At 34.5% G+C, this 23,666-nt stretch overlaps 1 protein-coding gene across 1 annotated transcript; it reads left to right on the plus strand.

Annotated features, from left to right (window-relative positions):
* Nucleotides 1-4,693: 4,693 nt before the first annotated feature.
* On the plus strand, nt 4,694-16,020 carry LOC147075973 (ornithine aminotransferase, mitochondrial-like). Its single transcript, XM_085941851.1, has 7 exons — nt 4,694-4,877; nt 9,631-9,802; nt 11,295-11,519; nt 12,175-12,398; nt 12,924-13,067; nt 13,157-13,313; nt 15,184-16,020. The coding sequence occupies exons 2-7, from the start codon at nt 9,643-9,645 to the stop codon at nt 15,549-15,551; spliced, it is 1,278 nt and encodes a 425-aa protein (XP_085797977.1). The 5' UTR covers nt 4,694-4,877; nt 9,631-9,642; the 3' UTR covers nt 15,552-16,020.
* Nucleotides 16,021-23,666: the final 7,646 nt, after the last annotated feature.

The raw sequence follows: 23,666 nt of genomic DNA on the forward strand, positions 1-23,666 counted from the left end.
CGAATTATGAGCAATAACTAGCACTACCATAAAAAGTTTCGTGTCACTGTCTGGCTATAGAAGGCCGTAGGAGACATCATGTTTTGAACTCTGGACCATAATGATAATATATTATAATGTAATGTATTTTACAGAATTTTAAGTCTCTGGGTATACGGCCACGTCTGTAAACATAATGACATATAATGAAACTGCCTCATATGATGGTATGGCAGTGGCGAATGGTGGAGGTAGGCCGTTAAGATCCACTGTAAATAATGCACTCTAAACTTTGTCAGTCTTAAAGCCTGCGAAAACCAAGTCATAATAGATAATAGTCAAAAAATACTCGTCTATCTATAAAATATCTAAAATTATGCCATTCAACCATTCATAATTTTGGATATTTTATAGATAGAATAATATTTTTATCTATTATGGTACCACATTTAAATAACATGCTAATTATGTCTAATGGCCACCTGATGGCCAACGCACCAGTTGCGTTGGACGCAGGGTTTACTGAATTTAAAAAAAAACTATCCAAGAAGTTGTGTAATAATTGTATATTTATTCGAAAACAAATAAGTATGAATGAAAAAGTGTGTACAATTTTGTCTGATTGCCAAAAGCATACCAAAACTATTATGGTTTGATTTAAGCAGGGTTTAATTTTAAAAACTAACCAATACCATCTGTAATTTGTAGTGTTACTTCAATAAAAACAAACACGTATGACTTACAAAGTTTGTGCACTATTTATGGCGGATCTTAACAGCCTAAAAATGGGGAAATAGGCGAAGAAGCCGTTGATAGTTTGAATGACAAATAAATATTACATTTTTATACGATTGTATATATATAGCCAAAGTTAATAATACACAAAAAGTATGTAAATCAAGACTCATGGGAAAAGAGAAAAAAAGGAATATGGAGGAATGAAAAGTAGCTGAATTGACTACTACGCGAAAATCTTTGTAAGGTGTAATCGAGGCGAACTTGCCACATTGTTACAAAAGAGAAAATAAAAAACATTTTTTCTTTGTCTATTCTTACCAATCAAAAACACGAAAAATAGCGCCGACCTCATGATGTTAGAAAGATAGATCAATAATCTCGCAGTACCAACACCTCACTAAACAAATTATTTATTTTTCTCCATCATTACACATTGTATACATTAGGAAAATCGTTAGTCGATATTTGTAACAGGTTTTGAAGTCAATTAACACACATTATTAGGTGACATTTATTACTTTTATCTAAAGTGAAGTTGACCATCATTAAATCTGTAGCTAAATGAGAATAGGTTCGCTTTTTTTATCTTTGTAACACGATAATATTTTATTTCGCCCATGAGTAAATTAACAGATATTTTTTAATGGGTCTTTAGATAGGTTACCAATGTGTTTGGGCCCGTTTCAGACGGGACACCAGTGCCGCGCTCGTATATAATAAGGAGTATTCGAATAAAGGGCCTTTGTATTATGTTTATGAACGCCCAGAGCTAATGAGTCAACGCATAATTTCGAGATATAAATTAGAACATAAAACTGGCTGCGGTCATAAAAACATTTGTATCGGCGGCTTGAGAATGTAGCTGCCGACGGAAAAGTGTACTGGACACGCTTTGACTCATTAGCTCGGGGCGTTCATAAACATAATACAAAGGCCCTCTTATTCGAATACAAAGGCCTCCTTATTATATACGAGCGCGACACCGGTGTCCCGTCTGAAACGGGCCTAATTCTCGCTTTCAAGTCATTACACATGAGCATCTAAGTTACATTAGGTTAGGTTAATTCATGTAAATTGTACGTATTACATTTCGTCGTAATACAGTTCACAATGAGCTGTGTTACCGGAAAGAGATGACCGTATAGCATTCAACCTACTATCAATTTACCTACCTAGTAGTGATGCTAACCGTACTATAATTATAGTACAATGCTATAATTTTGATTTTGTGAAAAATGAAAATACTATGATTTTTCGCCAAATATACCAAAATACTATAATTTTAAAGGATTCAAGACGAAAAATGTTCCTGTACTATATATTTTTTAGAAATACTATATTTTTTACGCCTTTGTACTATAATAATAAGCATAGAAAAACATGGCAACACTGCTACCTAGGAACAACAGATACATCACAACAGTGAACAGACAACACATAATATGTTAAGATCTGCCATAAATATTGCACATTAAAATTTGTCAGAAATACGTATTTGTTTTCATTGAAATAATACTACAATTATTTACAGATGGTGTTAGTTCGTTTTTCAAATTCAATTAAACCCTGCGAAAACCAAGCCATAATAGATAATAGTCAAAAAATACTCTATCTATCTATCTATCTATAAAATATCTAAAATTATGCAATTAAATCATACACAAATTTGGATATTTTATAGAATAATATGTTTTATTTATTATAGTTTGGTTTAGGCAAAAGGGTCCACATGCCCAACGTAGGTCAAAATGGAGCTTTTATGGTAATTTCAGAGCATAAACCTGGACATTCCTTAAACCTTGTGGATAATCTATTTATATGATTTTGAAGCCTTATTATCCTTTATATTTATTTTAAACATTTGATGACTGAATAAAGTATTTTTATTACATAAAAATGGTATTCTTTTAAACCTCTCGATCTAATGTTTTAGAATATAGTCATATTTCAGTACATCCATGTGCAGTGGTGTTAAGATTTTTTAGATTTAATAATTTTTAAACGCATTTACGAGTATATAACCATTAGTAAAATTTATGTTGACATTATTATAGTGAAATATTTACGATACAAAATTATATTTATAGTTTCTGAGATCCCAAATTTGACAATAATTAGGCATTTTATTATTCAAAAAATGGGCACGATTAACACATTTGAAGATAATTCTAAAGATACTGATTATAAGCTATGTCTTTGATTATTCAAATGTGATAAAACATTCTACGAATAATGATTGTTTTATAATAATTATTGACCTAAGAATAATTTAGTATTTTTTTGAAATACGCCATTTCTGTTGGCATTTCCCAGTGGTTAAGCTACAACATAGATTGACTGTGACATTTGATATTTTGTAAAACATCTGATTAGATTCATAATTAATAGTGGTAAGTATCTGTTAAAATTAAGTGCGTTTGAATGACTACTAATTATTAAAATGCAATACTTATCTACTTTATAATTTTACCTACTTGTCAACTACGAAAGACGTGTTACCTAGTTGATACTTAGACTTCGAGCACAAGCCTGGTAATTTCAATTATTTTCATACATTAATTAGCTGAAGACATGCACAGAACGAAACTTGATTTTTTTTAAAAGGACGGGTTATTAAGCATAGAATTAATATGATATATGTACATCATGGACCCCTCAAGTGGTGGGGTGGCAGGGCTCTAGCCTAGGGGCCCGGGGTCAGGGGGACGGCATGGCAGGACAGGATAAATGAGATAAACACACATCTTAAATTTTATTATTACCATTTTAATATATAATATGTGCGATACTATTTTTGGTTGTTGTGTTGATGATAACGGTTTTGCGAGAACAAACATTTATGATGCTTCAGATTGTTATCAGCAAGGCTTCGAACCCGAACTGAATCGAAAACCGGAAAACCGTTATTTTTGTCGAAACGAAAACCGGAACCGAACCGGAAAAAATCGTTTTTTTTTTGTTTGGCACATGTTAAACTACGCATGTTAACATGATCTTACTCCCCACATCAGTTGTCGTAGGCGTAAAATTAATCACTCGGAGCTGAACCGAAAACCGAAAAAAGGAAAAACCGTTATAGTCATGTTAAAACTTTTATAGCAATAATTATTACATTTTGTTTCCAACCAGTGAGCTGATTTTTTTAATGGAAAGATATTTCCGTTATTACTAAGTTTAGGTAGCTATTTCTATATATACCTAATGATTCTCCTCGAATTTCCGCCCTTCAGGTAACTGCCGCCCCCAAGCGACGCTCAATCTGCCTACCCACATGGGACGTCACTGAGTGCATCTTCATAATAATGTGTAGTTGCTGTAAATCATGGCTCCCACATCCTAAAGCGGGCCCTCAGTCTAGGATGTTTGGCGCCCCCCTACCTACCGCTAACGTTAAAAGCAGTATGAAACACTACATTAACGTTTTTCAAATTGTGTTTTAGGTAAAATTAAGGGTAATATTATACAGTATATTATTAGCGATTTTTAATACATCTACACACAATAATCAAAAATTATATCACATCATATAATTTAAAATGTTAATTGTCATGAAGCATAATAGCGCCGCAGTCAACTTTTTTTACTATTAAAGCTACCTAATTTATGCATTGTATTTATCTCACTTATCTGGTCAACCCGCAACGCCGGGCCCCCAGGCTAAGAGGCCATCTGAATATATTTCCAAGAACAGAAAAGATAAGCTTAGTATGGCACGCGGTTCTAAGCCGCATACGGCTTCAGTCCATGGATGGCCTATAAAGCCCTGTCAGTCCCCCCTTGTAGGGGCCATGCTGTAAAATTACAATATTAATAAACACATAAGTTACAATGCTATGTGTCTCATGCTTTAGATTATTACGTCATAATGCTCCTTCAGTAGAAATTGTTACATTTTGAATATGTTTACAATATTACTTATCAGTTATCATCATTATACCTACTACTGAAGTGGACAATACATTGAAATAATATAATCATTCAAGTAATACACTCCATAAGAGAAGTAGTTTATATCAATTACCAGTCCGGATAACACGATTAGAGAATAAACAAAGTAATTTACTAAGTAGATTTTTATCAGTGAGTTAAAAGTGAGTGGGAGCTTAATATTAAATCCAAAGTAATATTGTACGTAGGTATTTATTTCAACAATATCAAAGGTAAGAGATTTTAATACATAGCCAAAAATTATTATCAAAAAGGATTTAGTTGTTATCTGTTTTGAGTAATATTCACAATGTTAAAGGTCATGTTATGTTTTGCTCGCCGAGGGACGTGATATCTGCTAGAAATTAAAATACTAACACAACGTATATTTTAAGAATTATTGTAAAACGACGTATATTTAAACTCATTCTCACGTTAGTGGAATATATCGATATCCAAAGAAATCATTTTTTGGTAAGTTAGTTACATGAATAACTTACTGGTACAATTGGGACAGACAAAATAAAAAATACCCATAACATCTTTTACCGCTGCGAAACGTGATTCATGTTCAATTTCAAATTCAATTAAAATTTACATATTTACATAATAGTGAACATGACTAATGAGTAATGACAAATTCAAAACGTTCACAACAGGACATGAAAAACAAAGAAACAGTATTAAAAACCAAGAAATATAAGTAGTACCTATTAGAAGAACAGTGGATATAAAAGATTTTACAAAGTTTCTAATACCCTATATGTAGGTATCTTATTCTTGAATGAAATGAGAACTCTGCACATTCTTGGTAGTATTAACTTGTGTGTCCCTGGATATCGAGAGCATCAATTGTTTGTTCTCCCAAGGAGCAGAACTAACCTGCCATTGATGATGCCAATTGGGAGGGCAATAATTCTGTTCAACCAAATCGCTTCGGATGTTGATTTATTTCACCTACGTGAGGATGAGTATATTGGTGGACGTTGTTTTATAAATTCTTAAAATAGGGTCTGCTTAGCTCATTCGGCGCACTTCCTTGTATCTAATTTATATTTTTTTGTATTTACACTTTTCGGTACTGTTCGGTTAAAGCGGATACAGCGGAAAACTTTTTTTGAAAATAGCCGATAAACTGGATTATTTGTTAGGTTAACCTAACCAAACCTAACCTAACCTAACCTAACCCAACCTAACCTAACCTAAACTAACCCAAACTAACAAATAATCCAGTTTATCGGCTATTTTCAAAATGCGTTTTCCGCTGTATCCGCTTTAACCGAACAGTACCCTACTGGTGCATTAGTGCCGGGCAGACATAAAATATATTCATTAATTATACGAAAATTTTTGTGATCCAGATTATTGGCGCGAAAGTATTTGAACAACTCCACCCAACGACTTTCGGTTGAAACATTCCCAGTGTTCCATTCTGACACTTTTTGCGGTGTAATGTAATTAGAAAAAAGTGAATACTCATCAAATATTTCTGTATCTTGATCACAAGTTTCTTTCTTTTCGAAAACGGTACATTTTGGCGTCCCGAAGCTGTGTTCGGGGACACCGGGACTCGCCGCCTGAAAACGGGACGTCTAGTCACATTATGTATACCACATAATAATACGGAAAAAAAACTATGTAACCAAATATAGATCTCTTCGAATTTAAAAATGAAGTACCTATCTATGGAACCATGTCAAATAGAAACATAATCGTATATTCAGTATTTGAAGGCAGTGGCGGCTCGACGACTTTCTAGGTGGTGGGGTTTAGCCAATAATTATTAAAAATATACATACCCATGTACCTACTTTCTCATATTATACATTATAATATACCAAGATACTTATAATAATAATGGTGTTATTATTGATGAAATGAGTATTTTTTCAGAATAAATACTATGATTATCTGAGTCGTCACTCAATTCCATCTAAAAAGCGTGCTTAAAAGTATTAACTTAATTATGTAATACTTATTAATATTTATTAATACTTATAGATTTTTTTCAATTTTGAACAACGACATGCAGCGAGCGTTTTTACTCACCATGGGGTCATTCGATTCGCTCCCCAGTTTGAAAAAATAAATTAAATAGTTCATTTAATCAAGTAATTATGTAGGTATATTGTGAAAGTGATAAAAATTTCGAACGTGTATTTTTGACAAAACGACGTGGGGATGGTCCATATGAACCCTTAAGGTAGAGCCGCTCCTGTTTGAAGGATATATTCTTTGATCAATAAGGCCCATTAGGGGATGAAGTTTTCGTTCGTTATTCTTCGCATTAGTTCTTCAGCAGGAATTTACACTCCTCTTCCCCCTCTGCATGTTTCTGACCTTTCTCATAATATGAAAACATATTTAATGGGTTTAATGAACTATAAATAATAAAAATATGATTATTCTTACCTATTAGATAATACCAGTGACGTCATGTGGAATAATTAGCAAAATAAGGAATGCACACCTGTTTACTAACTATCATTACAACGTTTGAAAGCAGTAGCGGGTTTCCGTTAAGCGGACTTCATTAGAAAGTATAGAATATATCAGGGCTCGAAATGGACTGGAGCGCACCGGAGCACCGTTGCGGTTCATAAAATCCAAAAAATTATCGCTCCATCTCGTGCAAAAAATGTATTAACCCATCTGAGCTAGATAGACTATATAACAAAAATCTAACACAATTATTTTTATAAAATAGCTACATATAAAATTAGATATCTATGTTGATATTTTCTAAAATTATCAAGCGCTCTGGTTCGTAAAATTGTCCATATTAGTTTAAAATTAAGGAAATCGCAAGAGGGTCTACAGACTTGTCAGTGCCTCAGACCTCTACGTATCTAAAACCATCGCTGTTTGAGAGTAGGTTTCGCAGAAATGCTCTAATATTCGGTAGATGATATTAAGCTACATCATTTTTTCAAGATTTTTGTTACAATTATTGTCAGTTCAAGATACTAAAATTGAAGGGCACGGTATTCTAACTGGCGTATGCATATAACAGCAAACTGCATTCAAGCTATTTACTGCAAATTTGCATGCATAAACCTAATTTGAATCTGTCGAATAGTGACGTCACGTCGCTGACGTAATATGCGTCATGCCGTGGCTAATGTTACCAACTTTTAAATTTAAATTTCCCGATAATTATTTTAAATTTTGAAATTGTGAATAGGTGTAAAAATGTGCAAACGGTACCATATAAATTTAATAATTAGAAATGAATAATTATCATGAACTTTAAATAAATTATTTGTTATAAAATCATATTTATTTTATACTTCTTAATGCACAAAATGATAAAGTATACCCAGTAAATATTTACATAATATGGCAATACAGCTTCGCGGACTCATTGACAATATTACATACATCTCTATCGATCCACGATCTGTATACATTTTTACAAGCATTTAACATCATTTAGCATCATTAAGCATCATCATGAATCCGATTATAGCACAATGCCACGTTTCAAGTCTCCTACTAAACGCTTGTTGTGATGAACTTATTTTAGACATATATTAAAGTGACACTGACAGCTCGCGCAGATCGCCGCCATTTTAAGTTTGGTGCGCATTCCTGTACGCATCTTCGTGACGTATGCATTTTTTATAGTTTTCTTATTTGGCCGATATACCGCTTACTGCGTTGAATGCGGTTCAAAAGTGTATGAATACGGCAGTAAGTCTGCCTAAAGACAGCACTTTGCCTAGGGACGTCACTGGATAATACTTCAATGACCAATCGAATAAACAATTCATTCAATCGATTGATATAATTATAGGTAGGTAATTACTGAAATGCGTATCAAAATTAAGTTACTATTAGTGATGGTTTTAACAAATAATGGAATATTGATTCATTCGAGATCATAATAGTATATCATAATGATTAATTTGTTCTGAAACTGAAATATCGATGGTCTAACATTGCCTTAACAGAATTGAAATTTGATACTGTAGGTAGATGCTGAGAGTATCGAGAATGGCCAAATTGACCAATGATTCCATAATCATGGATTTCCAAATTCCAAATAGATTCTCCTCAATTTATTTGTGACCAACAATTCTGCGTGCTCTGATACAACTGTTATAATCTTCGATAAAAACTGTGGAATATAATAATATAACTAAATAAGTTTGATTTTTTACAATTATTGAGTATATCTACTTGCTACCTAATACCCAGTTTACACGTGCATGGATTTACTGCTGATAGTGCGTATTATCGCGGCCATAATAAGAAAATGCATGCATGAATCATAAATGTTCGGAAGCTTATGAATTTTCAGGCGACAGTTCGAATTTGACTTATATCTGCGGCCGTGCAGTAGAACGATAGTGGCGAACCTGCCGGTAAAAAAACGAACTATACCGCGCAGACTCATTTTGGGGTTTACCGATTTTCACGACCTGTCAAATAGTACTATAAAATGACAGCATCGCGTCTCGCTTACTCTTGAAGAATGAGATCGGCGAGACAGTCAGCACGTATACGTTTAAATACTTATTATCGCGATAGTTTAAAATACACTAATACACACTATTGCTGCAAGTAAATCCATGCACGTGTACAGGTGGTAAATCGTCAGATCAATTGTTTAAATAATACGTTGGTATCTTTATGACATTTAGATATAACGTAATAAGAAGATAAATCAGCACTAAATTGTTTGTCGAATTTATCTCCCTTGGGATTACTGCAGCGCTCGAAATGGAAAATTTTACGAACCGGAGTGCTCGATAATTTTACGAAATTATTTACATACTTATCTAACTTTATGAGTAGGTGTTTTATAAAAATAAGTGTGTAAAATTTTGGATATGGCCAATTTCGTTCAGACGGTCAATTTATTTTTCCACGAGACAGAGCGAAAATTTTGAGGATTTTATGAACCGGAACGGCGCTCCGGTGCGTTCCGGTCCATTTCAAGCCCTGGATTACTGAATTAATAAATTAGATTTAAATTTTCAGCTATTTTCAAAAATGCTATCCAAAAGCTGCTTAGCTAAAATTGGAAGAGTTGCTATCTCTTCCTCTTCCATCGTCTCCCGTACTGCGAGCACTGAAGATATCATCAAGAAGGAACTCAAATTCGGATGTCACAATTATCACCCATTGCCAGTGGCGTTATGCAGGGGGCAAGGTACCTACATGTATTTGCATGGTTTTATTAATTACCCATTTCTTTAATTACTATTCGCGCTTATACTTCAATCAACATGAGATGTATGTAGTGTAAATGTCGAAAGCGAGAGATGCGTGTCATAAATAATATTATGTACATGAAACAGCGGGGGGTTTGTAGTTCCACTAATCGCCACTAAGACGTTCTCAGCTATAAGGTGGAGCGATCAAGCGAAGGAAAAATATTCACTTATTATATTATAATGCACACTGAATTCGATACATACGCTCTCGATTGCAGAATAGGATTACAAGCGATAATGACAATCTGCCTTCATTACTTCGTAACCGTATATTGTAAATGTGAAAATGAGAATATGGTATGCGTCTGAATCGTGTCTCAAATTTCTTTAAGGCCCGTTTCAGACGGGACACCGGTGTCGCGCTCGATATAATATAGGAGGCCTTTGTATTCGAATAAAGGGGCCTTCGTATTATGTTTATGAACGCCCCAGATCTAATGAGTCAACGGATAATTTCGCGTTATAAATTAGAACATAAAACTGGCTGCAGTAATAAAACAACATTATATCGAGCGCGACACCGGCGTCCCGTCTGAAACGGGTCTTAATATTGGCGACTGGCTTTTATGTTACCAATAGGTGTTTATCAGTGGCGTGCGGTTTATAGACGCTGCAGATGCGGAGTATGTCCAACATATTCCATAAAATAAAATATATTTATAAAATTATGTATTTATTGTGAAATAAGGTATCTAAAAAGGTAAGCTAAAAAAAAAGTTTACACCTTATTTCAAGATTCAATTAAGTACCTACAAACCACTTAGTGGCCCGAGTAGACAATACTACAGTAGGTGATGTATATATGTAATAGATTGTTGGGTTTTCAACGCGTGTTTCGGGCTCATTGCAGAGGCCATTCTCAATAGATAATCTCGACTATCTCTTGAGATTTGCCACTGCAACGAGCCCGAAATGTCGAAGAAAGAATGAGAAAAAAATGTGGTGGAAGCCTACAAATCTATTACGATAACAAATAACCGGAAAAGTCTCAAATATTATTGTACCATGTACCTATATAATTATGTATTTTTTTGACAGAATGCCTACTAAAAAAAGTCACCGCACACCACTGGTTTCTGATTCTCAACCATAACTGATTTAATAATTTTTGAAGCTGATCGTCCGGTTTGGAATGAATGTGGGATCAAGTCCTGTTCGATTAATTTTGTATTTTATTCTAATATAGGTAGGAATTTAGATATTTGTGAGATTGTTGCAAAAAATGATATCGATTAAAATATTATAACAATGTGTCCGTAGGCATCAGGACGATGATCCGTCAGTCCGAAGTAAAGCACGATAATCTTTGCTCCACGGAGGGGGGCATTTAGACGGATGTAGTGCTATATCCTTTTCGGCGATATCGAAATACCCATTACGACAGTACATTTCATTTCCAATAGATTATAAAAAAATGTCTCTTTTCAGGAATTTACCTGTGGGACTTAGAAGGCAAACGCTATTGGGACTTCCTGAGCGGATATTCAGCCACGAATCATGGCCACTGCCATCCGCGTTTGGTTGAAGTGATGACCAAGCAACTACGAGTTCTCCATCACACATCCAGAGCGTTCCACACAGACGTACTTGGAGAATTCGCAGAAATCATTTGCAAACTTTTCGGGTATGACAAGATGCTGCCGATGAACACAGGTGAGCTCTAGTAAAAAGTATAATTAATCCGTTACAGGTGGTTATGAGAATATTTTCTTTCTTTCTTTGATGACCAATTCTTTTACACCCCTTTTCAGTACCTAATGCAAGGTGGTTCTGCTAAATTCTATTCCAATATTTTATGGTTACATGTAAATTGTACGTAAAACATTTCACCGTGGCACAGTTCGCCGTGAGCTTTCTTATCGGAAATAGATGACCGTATACTATACGGTTTCTAATTTTATTAGATTTAATATGAACATTAATTCAATTTTCATAGCTGATTTTGGCAAAATTCTTGAATTCAAGAACGAAAACCTAACCTAACCTAACGAATAATCCAGTATATTGGCTATTTTCAAAAATTGCTTCCTGCTGGCTTCCTGTAAAGTGTAAACCGACAAGAACCGTGTTTTATTTAGACATGAATTTTGTATTAGTACTATATGACCCAAAGAGGTTGGACGGTCTTTAATATACGGCCATATATTTCCGATACAACATTTCACGGTGAAGTGTAATACGGCGAACTGCATACGTACAAGTGTCCGGACATGATATTTAATAGTGTGTAAAATGTAAAGTAAACACTCATCAACGTTTAACCAGCCACAGTCATCGATTTATTATACTGCTATTCGTTTGGTTTCAGGAGTAGAAGCCTGTGAATCAGCGTGCAAGTTGGCCAGGAAATGGGGCTACAAGTCCAAAGGAATCGCTCCAGGGAAGGCGAAGATAGTGTTTGCTGAAGGAAACTTCTGGGGCCGCTCCTTGGCCGCGGTCTCTTCTTCCACAGACCCCACCAGCTTTGAAGGCTACGAACCCTTGATGCCGGGATTTAATACGATTCCTTACAATAATTTGGAAGCCCTTGATGTAAGTAGTTTTATTATTCTCAGCTAACCGTCTATAGAATGCAGTCGCGTTACTATGGCACATGATTATTTAACAATAAATACCGTCACCTCAATACTACAACTAGATACTTGAATTCCACTGTTTTTGAGATAGCTATTGAATGTGATTCTATATTTCTTTCTCTACAAAATGATAAAACTGGTCAGAAGTTAATGGAACTGTATTAATTTTGTGTTTGAAAATATTAGATAACTTTAAAACCATAATTGCATTAAATAAATAAATAATTTATTTACAATATGTTTTCATACAATTGAACATTATTTAATAATTGTTCTCAATTAGACAAGGACAATTTTACCTTTTTTATTTCAAATAATAATTATATCCTAGATTTATGTTAATCAAGTAATCATAAAAAAAATATTTTCCCAACAATGACCAAAAATCAGAGTTATCTAGTTGTAGTATTGAGGTGACGACGTGTACTTAAGTATTTTTGGTTTCACTTAGATTTCATTGAAAGAAAATATTTGATTTCAGGATGCCATCAGAGATCCTGATGTCTGCGCCTTTATGGTGGAACCAATTCAAGGCGAGGCTGGAGTTTTGATTCCTGATGATGGATATCTTCGAGGAGTCAGGAATTTATGCACTAAGCATAATGTGCTGTGGATTGCTGATGAGGTGATATTATGCATTCATTTTTATATTTCGACTACGCACTATATTTTCTTGTCGCCATAATATGATTTTTTTTAAACAAACTGTTTCAGGTTCAAACTGGTCTCGGAAGAACTGGAAAGATGTTATGTGTGGACCACGAAGGCGTAAAACCAGATTTATTGGTGCTTGGAAAATCATTGGCTGGTGGATTATATCCTGTATCCACAGTCTTGGCCAATGATCCAGTTATGCTGGTGATGACTCCAGGTGAGAAAATTAATATAATTACCTGAGATACAGCCTAATGAAAATAACAAAACAGTAATAGTTCTAGCATCAGTTCGAAAAGATTTGTATCAGCAAAATTTTCCCAACCCTACTTCCATCTTTTTTGTATTCGTCTGATTTACGTATTTTTTCAATTGGTGTGTAATAACAATATTATCGTTCTATGTAATTATTAAACATAATTATCTTACTAATGAAGGCATTTTACTTATGAATTGTGTCTTTTGTAATTTGTAATAAAACATTTGTACAAAGGATAATTGGTCTAAACCAGTCTTTCTGACAGTAGGCAATAACGCCCCCTTGTGGGCGCTGGAGGCTTTCAGGGGGGCAGTAGAAGGCTCAAAGAAAGTTAGGGGGCGTTAAGGAAATCTATAGAGGTGACGGCAGCCAGATTATATGTATAAAAATCCTAGATTAGAAGAACTTATAGAACTGACAACAAACGCAAAATTAAAAATTAAATTCAAGAATGGCTACCAAGAATTTTGGCTGCAGAAGCGAATCTCTCAAATGTACCCTAGGTTATGATCGGTTGTTCAACTATTTCTGATAGCATTCCCTTCGTCGTATTTGTGTGAACGTAGGCTTAGTGCTGTGGCTAAAAAGAGAAATCGGCTGCAAGTTACTGAAGTTACTTCAATATATTAACATCATATAACATTCAACAGATATTAACAACCTCGTCGAAATGCATCAGATTCATCCTTCACATTACATAAATTTTAAATTAAAAGCCTTCTTTAAATGTTAATAAAAATACTTCTAAATATGATTAAGTATGAGTTTTATTTCCTCTCATTGAAACATTCTTTGATCTCAGAAATAGGATATGGGTCACACCCTATCTATCCTATTCATATAATAATGCATGTTTAAATTATATTTGCAATAACTGCTTTTAAGATACGCAACAGATGGTAATGTAAAAAGGTGGTTAAAAATATGGAGGGCACTAGATTTTTATTAAATATCAAAATGGGCGGTGGTCGAAATAAGTTTGAGAACCGGTGGTCTAAACACTCTAAACCATTAGGCTGATTCACAATAATGGAAAAAAGTACTAAAGCCGTATGAGTTTTTCATAAAATTTGCACACTTCTGGTACTTTATATTCTAATATAATTTTCTGTATTAACAGTTTTAATTCATTTAGAATGACTAAAGGGTGCCTGGACTTAAATAAATATTTAAGTAGTTTGAATTAATATCCAATATCTAATTAAATATAAGTACCTATAACATGATATTTATTGATTAATATAAAACGCATTTTTTTGTACTTATTCCACTTTTTTATTTAATAAATTTTGGACCGGTTTCGTCCGCCTCAAAGGGAGATTTTCAGAGTTGAAAATCATTAATCAATAATACAATGCAGTTATACCATGTATTGACAGTTAACACAATAAAACAGACATAAAACATCATTAAATCCACCGTTTTGGCAGAAATCCTATAATAGAAACTCCTTGAATACTTTTCTGCCATAATACGTGAATCGGCCAGATAGTTTAGGCCAAATGTCATTCGTACAAGACGTGTTCTGTTATAAATTACATGATGTCTTTGAACAGTCAAAATTTTGTTTGTCATTGTTTAAAACGAGGTTTTGCAGATAATAAGCAACAAAAAACTCCATATGTACTTAAATATCTGCACTAATAATTGCACTTATAAAGTCTTAGTTTTTTTAACAGTGCATTAGAATAATTATTATTCGGCCACTTTTTTGTTAGAGGTAATGCGAAAGAGAAAGACACATGCTAAATTCGATAATATGAGGTCATTCATATTGTAATAATGTCGTTGGATTAAAATTTAGTGAAATTTATTATTATTACTATAGGTACGCACGGATCTACATTTGGCGGAAACCCTCTAGGCTCCCGTCTCGGAATAGCTGGTCTTCAGGTCCTGGTGGAAGAAAAGCTTCCTCAAAATTCACAGGCAATGGGAATCATCATGCGGCGACGACTGGATGATATGAAGGGTAGCGTCATTAAGACAGTCCGAGGGAAGGGTCTGATGAACGCGATTGACATCAACACCGATGCAGTGGATCCTTGGGCCCTTAGCGTCCATCTGATGAGGGCTGGTATTCTAACTAAGGCTGCGCATGACAGGACCCTTCGACTGTCTCCACCGCTGGTCATCAACGAAGCGGAAATGCACGAGGCGATGGATGTCATGGCAGCTGCCGTGAAGAAATTTTAACTAAGATAAATAAATATTTATATAGAAAGGGCAACCCTATCAAGGAGCATTGGTTGATGCCCGGAGTAAATTCAAAATGACCGCTATTGAACAGCTGATTTTGACGTGAGTTGTTATCATATATTTTTTTAAATATCGCGTCAAAATATTGATAAATTCTATTTATTATCAGAATTTTTAAATACATGGCGAATAATGTTGCTGGTTTTCAAGGAGTTGCAGAATAAATGCCTTAATTTTATCTTACACAAAAATATGTGTCATACGTACCTAAGTATTCTTTATAATTTATTATGTATGAATTTTTACTTCTGTACTACTTATTATCTAGTTATATTGTATAATGATAGATACATTGTATCTAACTACCAGTTGGGATATTTTAAAAGTAAGTATTATGTTAATATTGTATATATAGATTTTTATTTAGCCGACACTGTAACGATAAAATTATAATGATACAATTATTAAAAATGTTGTTTTATTTCTTTAAAATTTGAGTTGTCTAGAGCCATAACTCACATATTATTCTCAACAAAAAACCGAGTTTGGAGATAATCGCAAGAAACCACCTCAGCACTTTTTTTGTAATTAGAAGAAAGAACTTTCTTGAATATTGAGTGAGTGAGTCGATTTACATTATTTAAAAAAAATATATTTAATACTCCTAAGTCTGCAGACAGACAGCACACTCTTAGAAATAGAGCTCCCTGATTGGTTAGAAAGGCCTTGGTGACAGAACTAACATTATTCATTAAACAATGTGAGTTATGACACCAATAGCCAACTTTGTCAAAGATTTTCACATGGTTTAAAATTACTTTTGATATCCAACTATTTATCTTAGCATCACCTTTTTATTCCTTTAGAATCATCTGGTATATTTAACTCAAAAATAAAATTGCAAAATGTGAGTTATGACTCTATGCGACTTATTTATCTTCTTCTTATTGTGCCATCCCCTAGCGGAGGTCGGCGACCATCAAGGCGATCTTATCTTTGTCGTCTGCTACCCGGAACAGTTCAGTGGAGCTGCACTCATTCCAATCACGGAGTTTCTTAAGCCACGAAATGTGGCGCCGTCCTCTGCTACGCTTCCCATTGATCTTTCCTTGAATGACAAGTTGGGGAATGCTGTATTTTTGTCCTCTCATAATGTGGCCGAGGTACTGTAGTTTCCTGGATTTCATACTACGTAGAACTTCTCAGTCCTTCCCCATTCGATTGAGAACTTCAACATTTGTCACTCGGTCAGTCCAAGGAATTTTGAGGATGCGCCTATACAGCCACATCTCGAAAGCTTCAAGTCTCCGTGACATCTCTTGGTTTAGCGTCCATACTTTCATACCATAGAAAAGAATTGAGAGAACATAAACAACGTACCATACGCAGTCTCAGTTAAGATCTCGATTGCTAAGGAGGCGTGTCATTTATAGTTTTTATTTTATAATAATTACATAATTAGCAATCTAATTAAGTTTCCTCAGGCAGCCTTTGAATTGAAGATTCACTTTGCTACATATTTGCAAACGCCAAATTCTTAAAAAAAAAAAACACTTTTAGGAAATTATAATTAACACTAAAAAATTGCATTAAATGGTCTAAAGTGGATTTTCTCTGCCTTTCGAAACACGGTCTGTTTAATTGCCGTGCCGTTGTTGCAACTGTCACAAAATCAACAAGATAACAAGACGCTGGCTTTTCAACCGGGCGTTCTGGGTTCGATTCACGGTGAGGGCACAATATATATGTAAAGATAGTAAATGCTGGCTATCATTATCTTATGTTTTATGTTATATATTTCTCAGTATTTTGGTGAAACGCGGAATAATATAATAAACAACACATTATTTAAATTATTGTAATCAGTCAAAATGAAATTGAGAAAATAAACTAACAAAAATATTGTGTACGCATGCATGCTTTTCAAGATTTATGCTACGTACTTAGTTGTTAGCTATTACGTTGGGCATGTGAGCCGTTAAGGGCGGTACGTCACTGTTTACATTATTAAGGTTATAATTTAGATAACCTCTGGGAGCGGAATGCAGAAACATTTGTCATAACTAAAATTTCCTTAGCAGAAAACACTATGCAGAAACACTGTCCTTAGTTAAGATCATTTTTATTGAAAATAATACCATATTTAAAAATTCTCGTTAGGTAAATTAGGTAAATTATTTTATAATCGTTAAACGATGACAAAAATATGACAACTGCATTTTATAAATGCAATAACTATAAATACTATAATACTATATTTAATTATAATACTCTTATGTTTCCGTTATAAGTCATTATACGTGATTCCTAAGGCACCACAAGATTTTTTTTTAACATGGTAACACTAGCATCAAGTGTCATTCTTCATCTGGTATTTTGTATTTCTGCGGGCTGGCGTATAAAAATAAAATAATATTCTGCAAGTACACGCCAAACGAATTAACACTATCAATATCCATATTGAGATACATTGTCAAATGAATTTGAGTGTATGGACTGTGTTATAGACATGCGAATTTATTTTGACAGCAGCTGTCAGTGGTAAATGGTAATACAGAAGGGGGCGTGTTCATAACAAAAGTAGTCTATGGTTAAGGATTCCTTAACTCTATACTTAGGATTGTCTATAGTTAAGTCATGCTTTTCGGCGACTTATCCTTAGGAACGAAATCTTAGATTGTGCATTCCGCTCTGGATCAGCGGCGATTTTCTTTTGACGCAATCGATTCATCAGAAAATTTAAAAAGGAGCCTCGAAACAGTTCAAACCGGTCATAAAATTAATATTACTCTCATATTTATTGCAAATGGAGTATTTATAAAATATTACCTAATGCAAAACAAAATCCCTGCAAATAACATTAAAGGGACTTACAATATAACCACTCAAACAGATACTAAGTAATATCATTGTCATCTTCAATTACTGTATGAATCTAATAATGAGATACGTCATATTATATTCCGCACCGATCCTGTGGCAAACCTTTGATTGTTCTGTTATCGGCGTACCTATATTTAAATGTAATATATTCCTACATATACGACAGATGTCGTTGGCAAATAAAGTCACTTTTGTAGATCGTCGTCGATATGCAATTGGATTTAAATAATCGTCTAGTATGGAGTCTTCGCCACTGATATGCTCTTATGATTTCTATGTTACCTGTGTATTAAAATAAAATCTTATTTTTCTATGCACTCGATTTTTGTTTGAATCGAATTGTTTCAAGGAGTCGATTTTTTGCATGATTCGAACAACTCCATAATAATATATATCGAATATCTCCGATCATTTTCCCATGACCCGTGAGCATGTGAAACATAAAAAGTTCCCTTGCCTACAACACTCTAGTCTACTGGTGAACTTAGCCTGCCCGGACTTTCTAAGCCAGGCGAAAAATTAAATTTATGCACATTGGTAATAATAGTAATATGAGGCCAATTATTTAGATGTATTTTATATCATTATTTTACAATTCTTTTAACGCCGTTGACGGCTGACCATCAAATGCCCTTATTAAAAGACATTGTGGTATATCATAACATTCATAACTATCTAGTTTACATTACCTGCATAACGATAATGATGACTCTACAGATTTTTGACCTACTTTGCAAAACGTGTTCACTTCTATAACTACCTCAATATATTGCCTTTCTAGGGATCTTTGGACAAATTTATGGATAATGTATATACAGTTGAACATATTATATTAAATACTAGCTGAAGTACCCGGCTTCGCACAGGGTCGCTTCGTGGTTATATTTATGTAAAAATAATAAGAGGTAATTATTTTTTTAATATTAAAATATCTGTGTAATACAATATGGCAATATGAAAATAATTCTAATAGGAGTAAAGGTCAAACATAAGAACACTAAATTAAAATCGAATCCAAAATATGAAAACGTTATTAATGTTATTAATATGTAGTAAAAAAAAAAATCAAAATTGGATGGAACAAACAAACAACAAACTTTGTATGTTATATAATAATAATTTAGAAACCTTCGTAGATGTGCGCACACAACTGACAAAAGTTTCATCGCAATCGGATGAATGGTATAGGAACGCATACGATTAGTAGAAGAAGATGATTTTCTAATTCAGAAATCTTCGTGGGTATGCGCACGACAACTCACCAAAGTTTCATTGCAATTGGATGAATGGTATAAGAACGAATACGAATAGAAGAAGATAGAATAGAAGAAAAAGAAGAAGAAAATGGTTGTATCAATTCAGAAACCTTTGCGGGCGTGAACACAACACTTAATCAAATTTTCATTGCAATCGGATGAATGGTATAGGAACGCATACGAATAGAAGAAGAAGAAGATGGTTGTACTAATTTAGAACTCTTCGCGGGCGTGCTAACAACAACTGGTCAAAATTTCATCGCAATCGGATGAATGGTATAAGAACGCATACAAATAGAAGAAGATAGAATAGAAGAAAAAGAAAATAGTTGTAACAATTCAGAAACCTTTGCGGCGTGAGCACAACACTTCACAGTGATCAAAATTTCATTGCAATCGGATGAATGGTATAGGAACGCATACGAATAGAAGATAGAATAGAAGAAGGAGATGGTTGTACTGATTCAGAAACCTTCGCGGGTGTTGGCACAATTACTGACGAAAATTTTATTGCAATCGGATGAATGGAATAGAACCGCATACAAATAGAAGAAGAAGAAGATAGTTATACTTATTCAAAAACCATTGCGGGTGTTACCACAACAACTGACGAATGTTTCATCGCAATCGGATGAATGGTATAGGGACCATACGAATAAAAGAAGATAGAATGAAGAAGAAGAAGAAGAAGAAGATGGTTGTACTAATTCAGAAATCTTTGCGGGTGTACATACAACCACTTACCAAAATTTCATTGCAATCGGATGAATGGTATAGGAACCATACGAATAAAAGAAAATATAATGAAGAAGAAGAAGAAAATGATGATTTTTCTAATTCAGAAATCTTCATGGGTGTGCATGCAACCACTTACCAAAATTTCATTGCAATCGGATGAATGGTATAGGAACGCATACGGGACAGACACACAGACAGACAGACATACAGACAGACAGACATTCATTTTTATATATTAGTATAGCCTATACTCTTCCCGCAAGTGCAAGCAATAAGTTTACAAAGTTTTATCGCAATCGGATGAACGGTATGGCTGCGCATTAAATACGAACAAACAAACACACAAATACACAAACACACAAATATTAATTTTTATATATTAGAAGATATAACCAAGAGATGTCACGGAGACTTGAAGCTTTCGAGATGTTGCCAGGGCTCGAAATGGAACGGAACGCACCGGAGCGCCGTTCCGGCTCGTGAAATTTGTAAAATTATCGCTCCGTCTCGTGGAAAAATATGTTGACCGCTAGCTAGATAGGCCATATAATAGAACATCTGACAAACTTATTTTCATAAAATACACATACGATTTGATGACTATGTAAATATCTTCAGATAATTTGTCGAGCGCTCCGGTTCGTAAACTTTTCCATTTCGAACGCTGGATGTGGCTATATAGACGCTTCCTCAAAATTACTTGGACTGACCGGGTGAAAAATGTTGAAGTTTTCAATCGAATGGGGAAGTACCGAGAAGCTCTACGTAGTATCAAAACCAGGAAACTACAGTACCTCGGCAACATTACAAGAGGACAAACATACAGCATTCCCCAACTTGTCATTCAAGGAAAGATCAATGGGAAGCGTAGCAGAGGACGGCGCCGCATTTCGTGGTTTAAGAACCTCCGTGATTGGTACGAGTGCAGCTCCACTGAACTGTTCCGGGTAGCAGACGACAAAGATAAGATCGCCTTGATTGTGGCCGACCTCCACTAGGGGATAGCACAATAAGAAGAAGATATTATATTTAATCAGGGCGTATTATGGGTTTCCACATAGAGTCTGAGAATTTTTGTTTTTTGACGGGGATGGAAACATTGTTTATATACTGGTGGCGCTTTTAGCAGTGGACTGTAATTTGAAGGTGGCGGTTGGTGGATTACGGATCTAGGGAAGACACTGACTTTTTATGTTGAGAGGGCTGGCGCACGCCTGCGCCGGTTCGGTGTTCACGCACTCACACACTGTGGTAAACGTGCGGTTCGAAATGTCACTCTCACGGTTTTACTTGCTTTGGGATGAATGATAATGACAAGTTCAGGATGGATAATAGACACGACGTTCGCTCAAGCCGTATCTATGCAACAACCGAACGTATGCCTTTTTGAGTCACTCGGTAGTTAACGACGGCTAAGCTATAACAAGCCCACACACGACCGTTTTCTTGATGTCACTCGAGCTAACTAAATGTTATTCGCAATCACGGTCGTTTCATGACCCGTAACTGCTAGTCGTCCTGGTTTTGCTACAATAATAATTAAGGATTCGAGGGTAGGTGGGGAAATAAGGAATGACGGCCACCACAATTGGCCTAACCATATAAAAATTATTACATTTTATTTTTACTGTATTACCAGTGAGTATTTTCGACATAAGATCTTGCTGGAGAGGCTCATGTATTAAGTGCCTATCGGAGTTCCTTCATACACCATAATATGGAGAGTTATGGATCTCACATATCTGACAACCTGACTTGCCTATCTGCGTCTACGAGCCATAAGAACGTTTCTGTAATCCTAACTATTTTATTTTCTCTTTAATTTCAGAACATACATAAAAAAATAGTAGTTAGTATCGATTCTAACAATTATTATTGTGTACTATAAATTGTCATGGTATATTACATTTTTATGATTGTATTAATGTCATTGGTATTCAAGGGCTAAACAACTTATTTACTTATTCGTCATAAATTTATTTCTTTAAAATATTGTGGCATTATTTATTTTATTAAATTCACTACATTATTATTGTGATAGGTTAAAGGAAGTCTCATTATTTAGAAAAAAATAGATAATTATATAGTTTATAAAAATATAAAAGAGACCAGAAAATATAATATATAATAAGTATAAAAAAACAAGAAAATAGAAAGATGTTGAATGAAGAATAATCATTGGTAATTGGATTAATGTGTATGATTATAGATACATTATTTTGAAATGTAAACCAATTTAACCCATACTAAATGTGATATTGTCATACGTATATTATGAGGGTTGCTTCTTTAGCCAGCTCTCTCATCTAAACTCGCCTCGTCTGCCGCACAGCCATAAATCAAACCGTCAAAGAACGTTGATCCGGTGTTGTATAATATGAAGACTATCTATCTAGCGACAGTCGCACGTAACATTCGAAACGTATAAACACTTGAATGCGGCGATCGGTGAGCCTGTATAGGAATGACCAATTCGTAGGTGCTTGTATGCGTCTTAGCGTCTTCGACTCGCATCCCGAGAAGCATGCAACTTGTCGATTGCAACAGTAGATGATTTTTTCAAACTAAAAAGTCGTATTCGACCAAACGTGTGTTTTTTAGAATAGCGATGACGTCACATCGACGTATTCGACACTTTGCAGGCGAGACGAGTTTTGATGTAAGAGCCGGCTTACGTGTATCACTGGTGTCGACATAAGATATTGTTATGAGGGTTAAGCATTCGTATTCAGGATGGTCAAGCAGCTTAAGCTTCGTTATAGTGTCGTGGGGCCCAGGTTCGAATCTTAGGTCTGGCAAATACATTTATTGTTTATCAATTAGTGTTCGAATCAGAGTATGTATCTATTAGGTTGACCAAGTGGCTAACATCCATTTGGGGTAAAAACAAAATTCTGTTAATACACACCTCCACACTGTGGAGACCCATATGATCTTCGAGAATCCAACATGGCTTAAAACAATCAGTATTGTTCAACTAGACTAGTAGAACGTTGTATATTAATTTCAAAGGTTTTCTTTTAATAAGAAAATCAAAATTCAGGTAAAGGTAAAACGATTGTCATAAAAAGCGATGTATTTTTTATGCTTCCATTAAATAAATAATTAGCAATAATAATAAAAAAATAACACCTATATAATTTTAATTACTTTAAACAATTAATGAATGAAATTTAAATAGCTAATAAAAATAATGGTAGATTAAAATTTTCAAAATATATACCTACTTAGTAAT

This window comes from Rhyacophila brunnea, unplaced genomic scaffold, assembly GCF_057557595.1.
Source record: "Rhyacophila brunnea isolate RB1 unplaced genomic scaffold, BYU_Rbru_1.0 scaffold_14, whole genome shotgun sequence".
Classification (NCBI taxonomy): Eukaryota; Metazoa; Arthropoda; class Insecta; order Trichoptera; family Rhyacophilidae; genus Rhyacophila; species Rhyacophila brunnea.

Coding starts and splice junctions, on each gene's coding strand:
- LOC147075973 (XM_085941851.1), top strand. CDS start 9,643: ATGCTATCCAAAAGCTGCTTAGCTAAAATTGGAAGAGTTGCTATCTCT. Junction 9,803..11,294: donor GGCGTTATGCAGGGGGCAAG/GTACCTACATGT, acceptor GTCTCTTTTCAG/GAATTTACCTGTGGGACTTA. Junction 13,068..13,156: donor TGCTGTGGATTGCTGATGAG/GTGATATTATGC, acceptor AAACTGTTTCAG/GTTCAAACTGGTCTCGGAAG.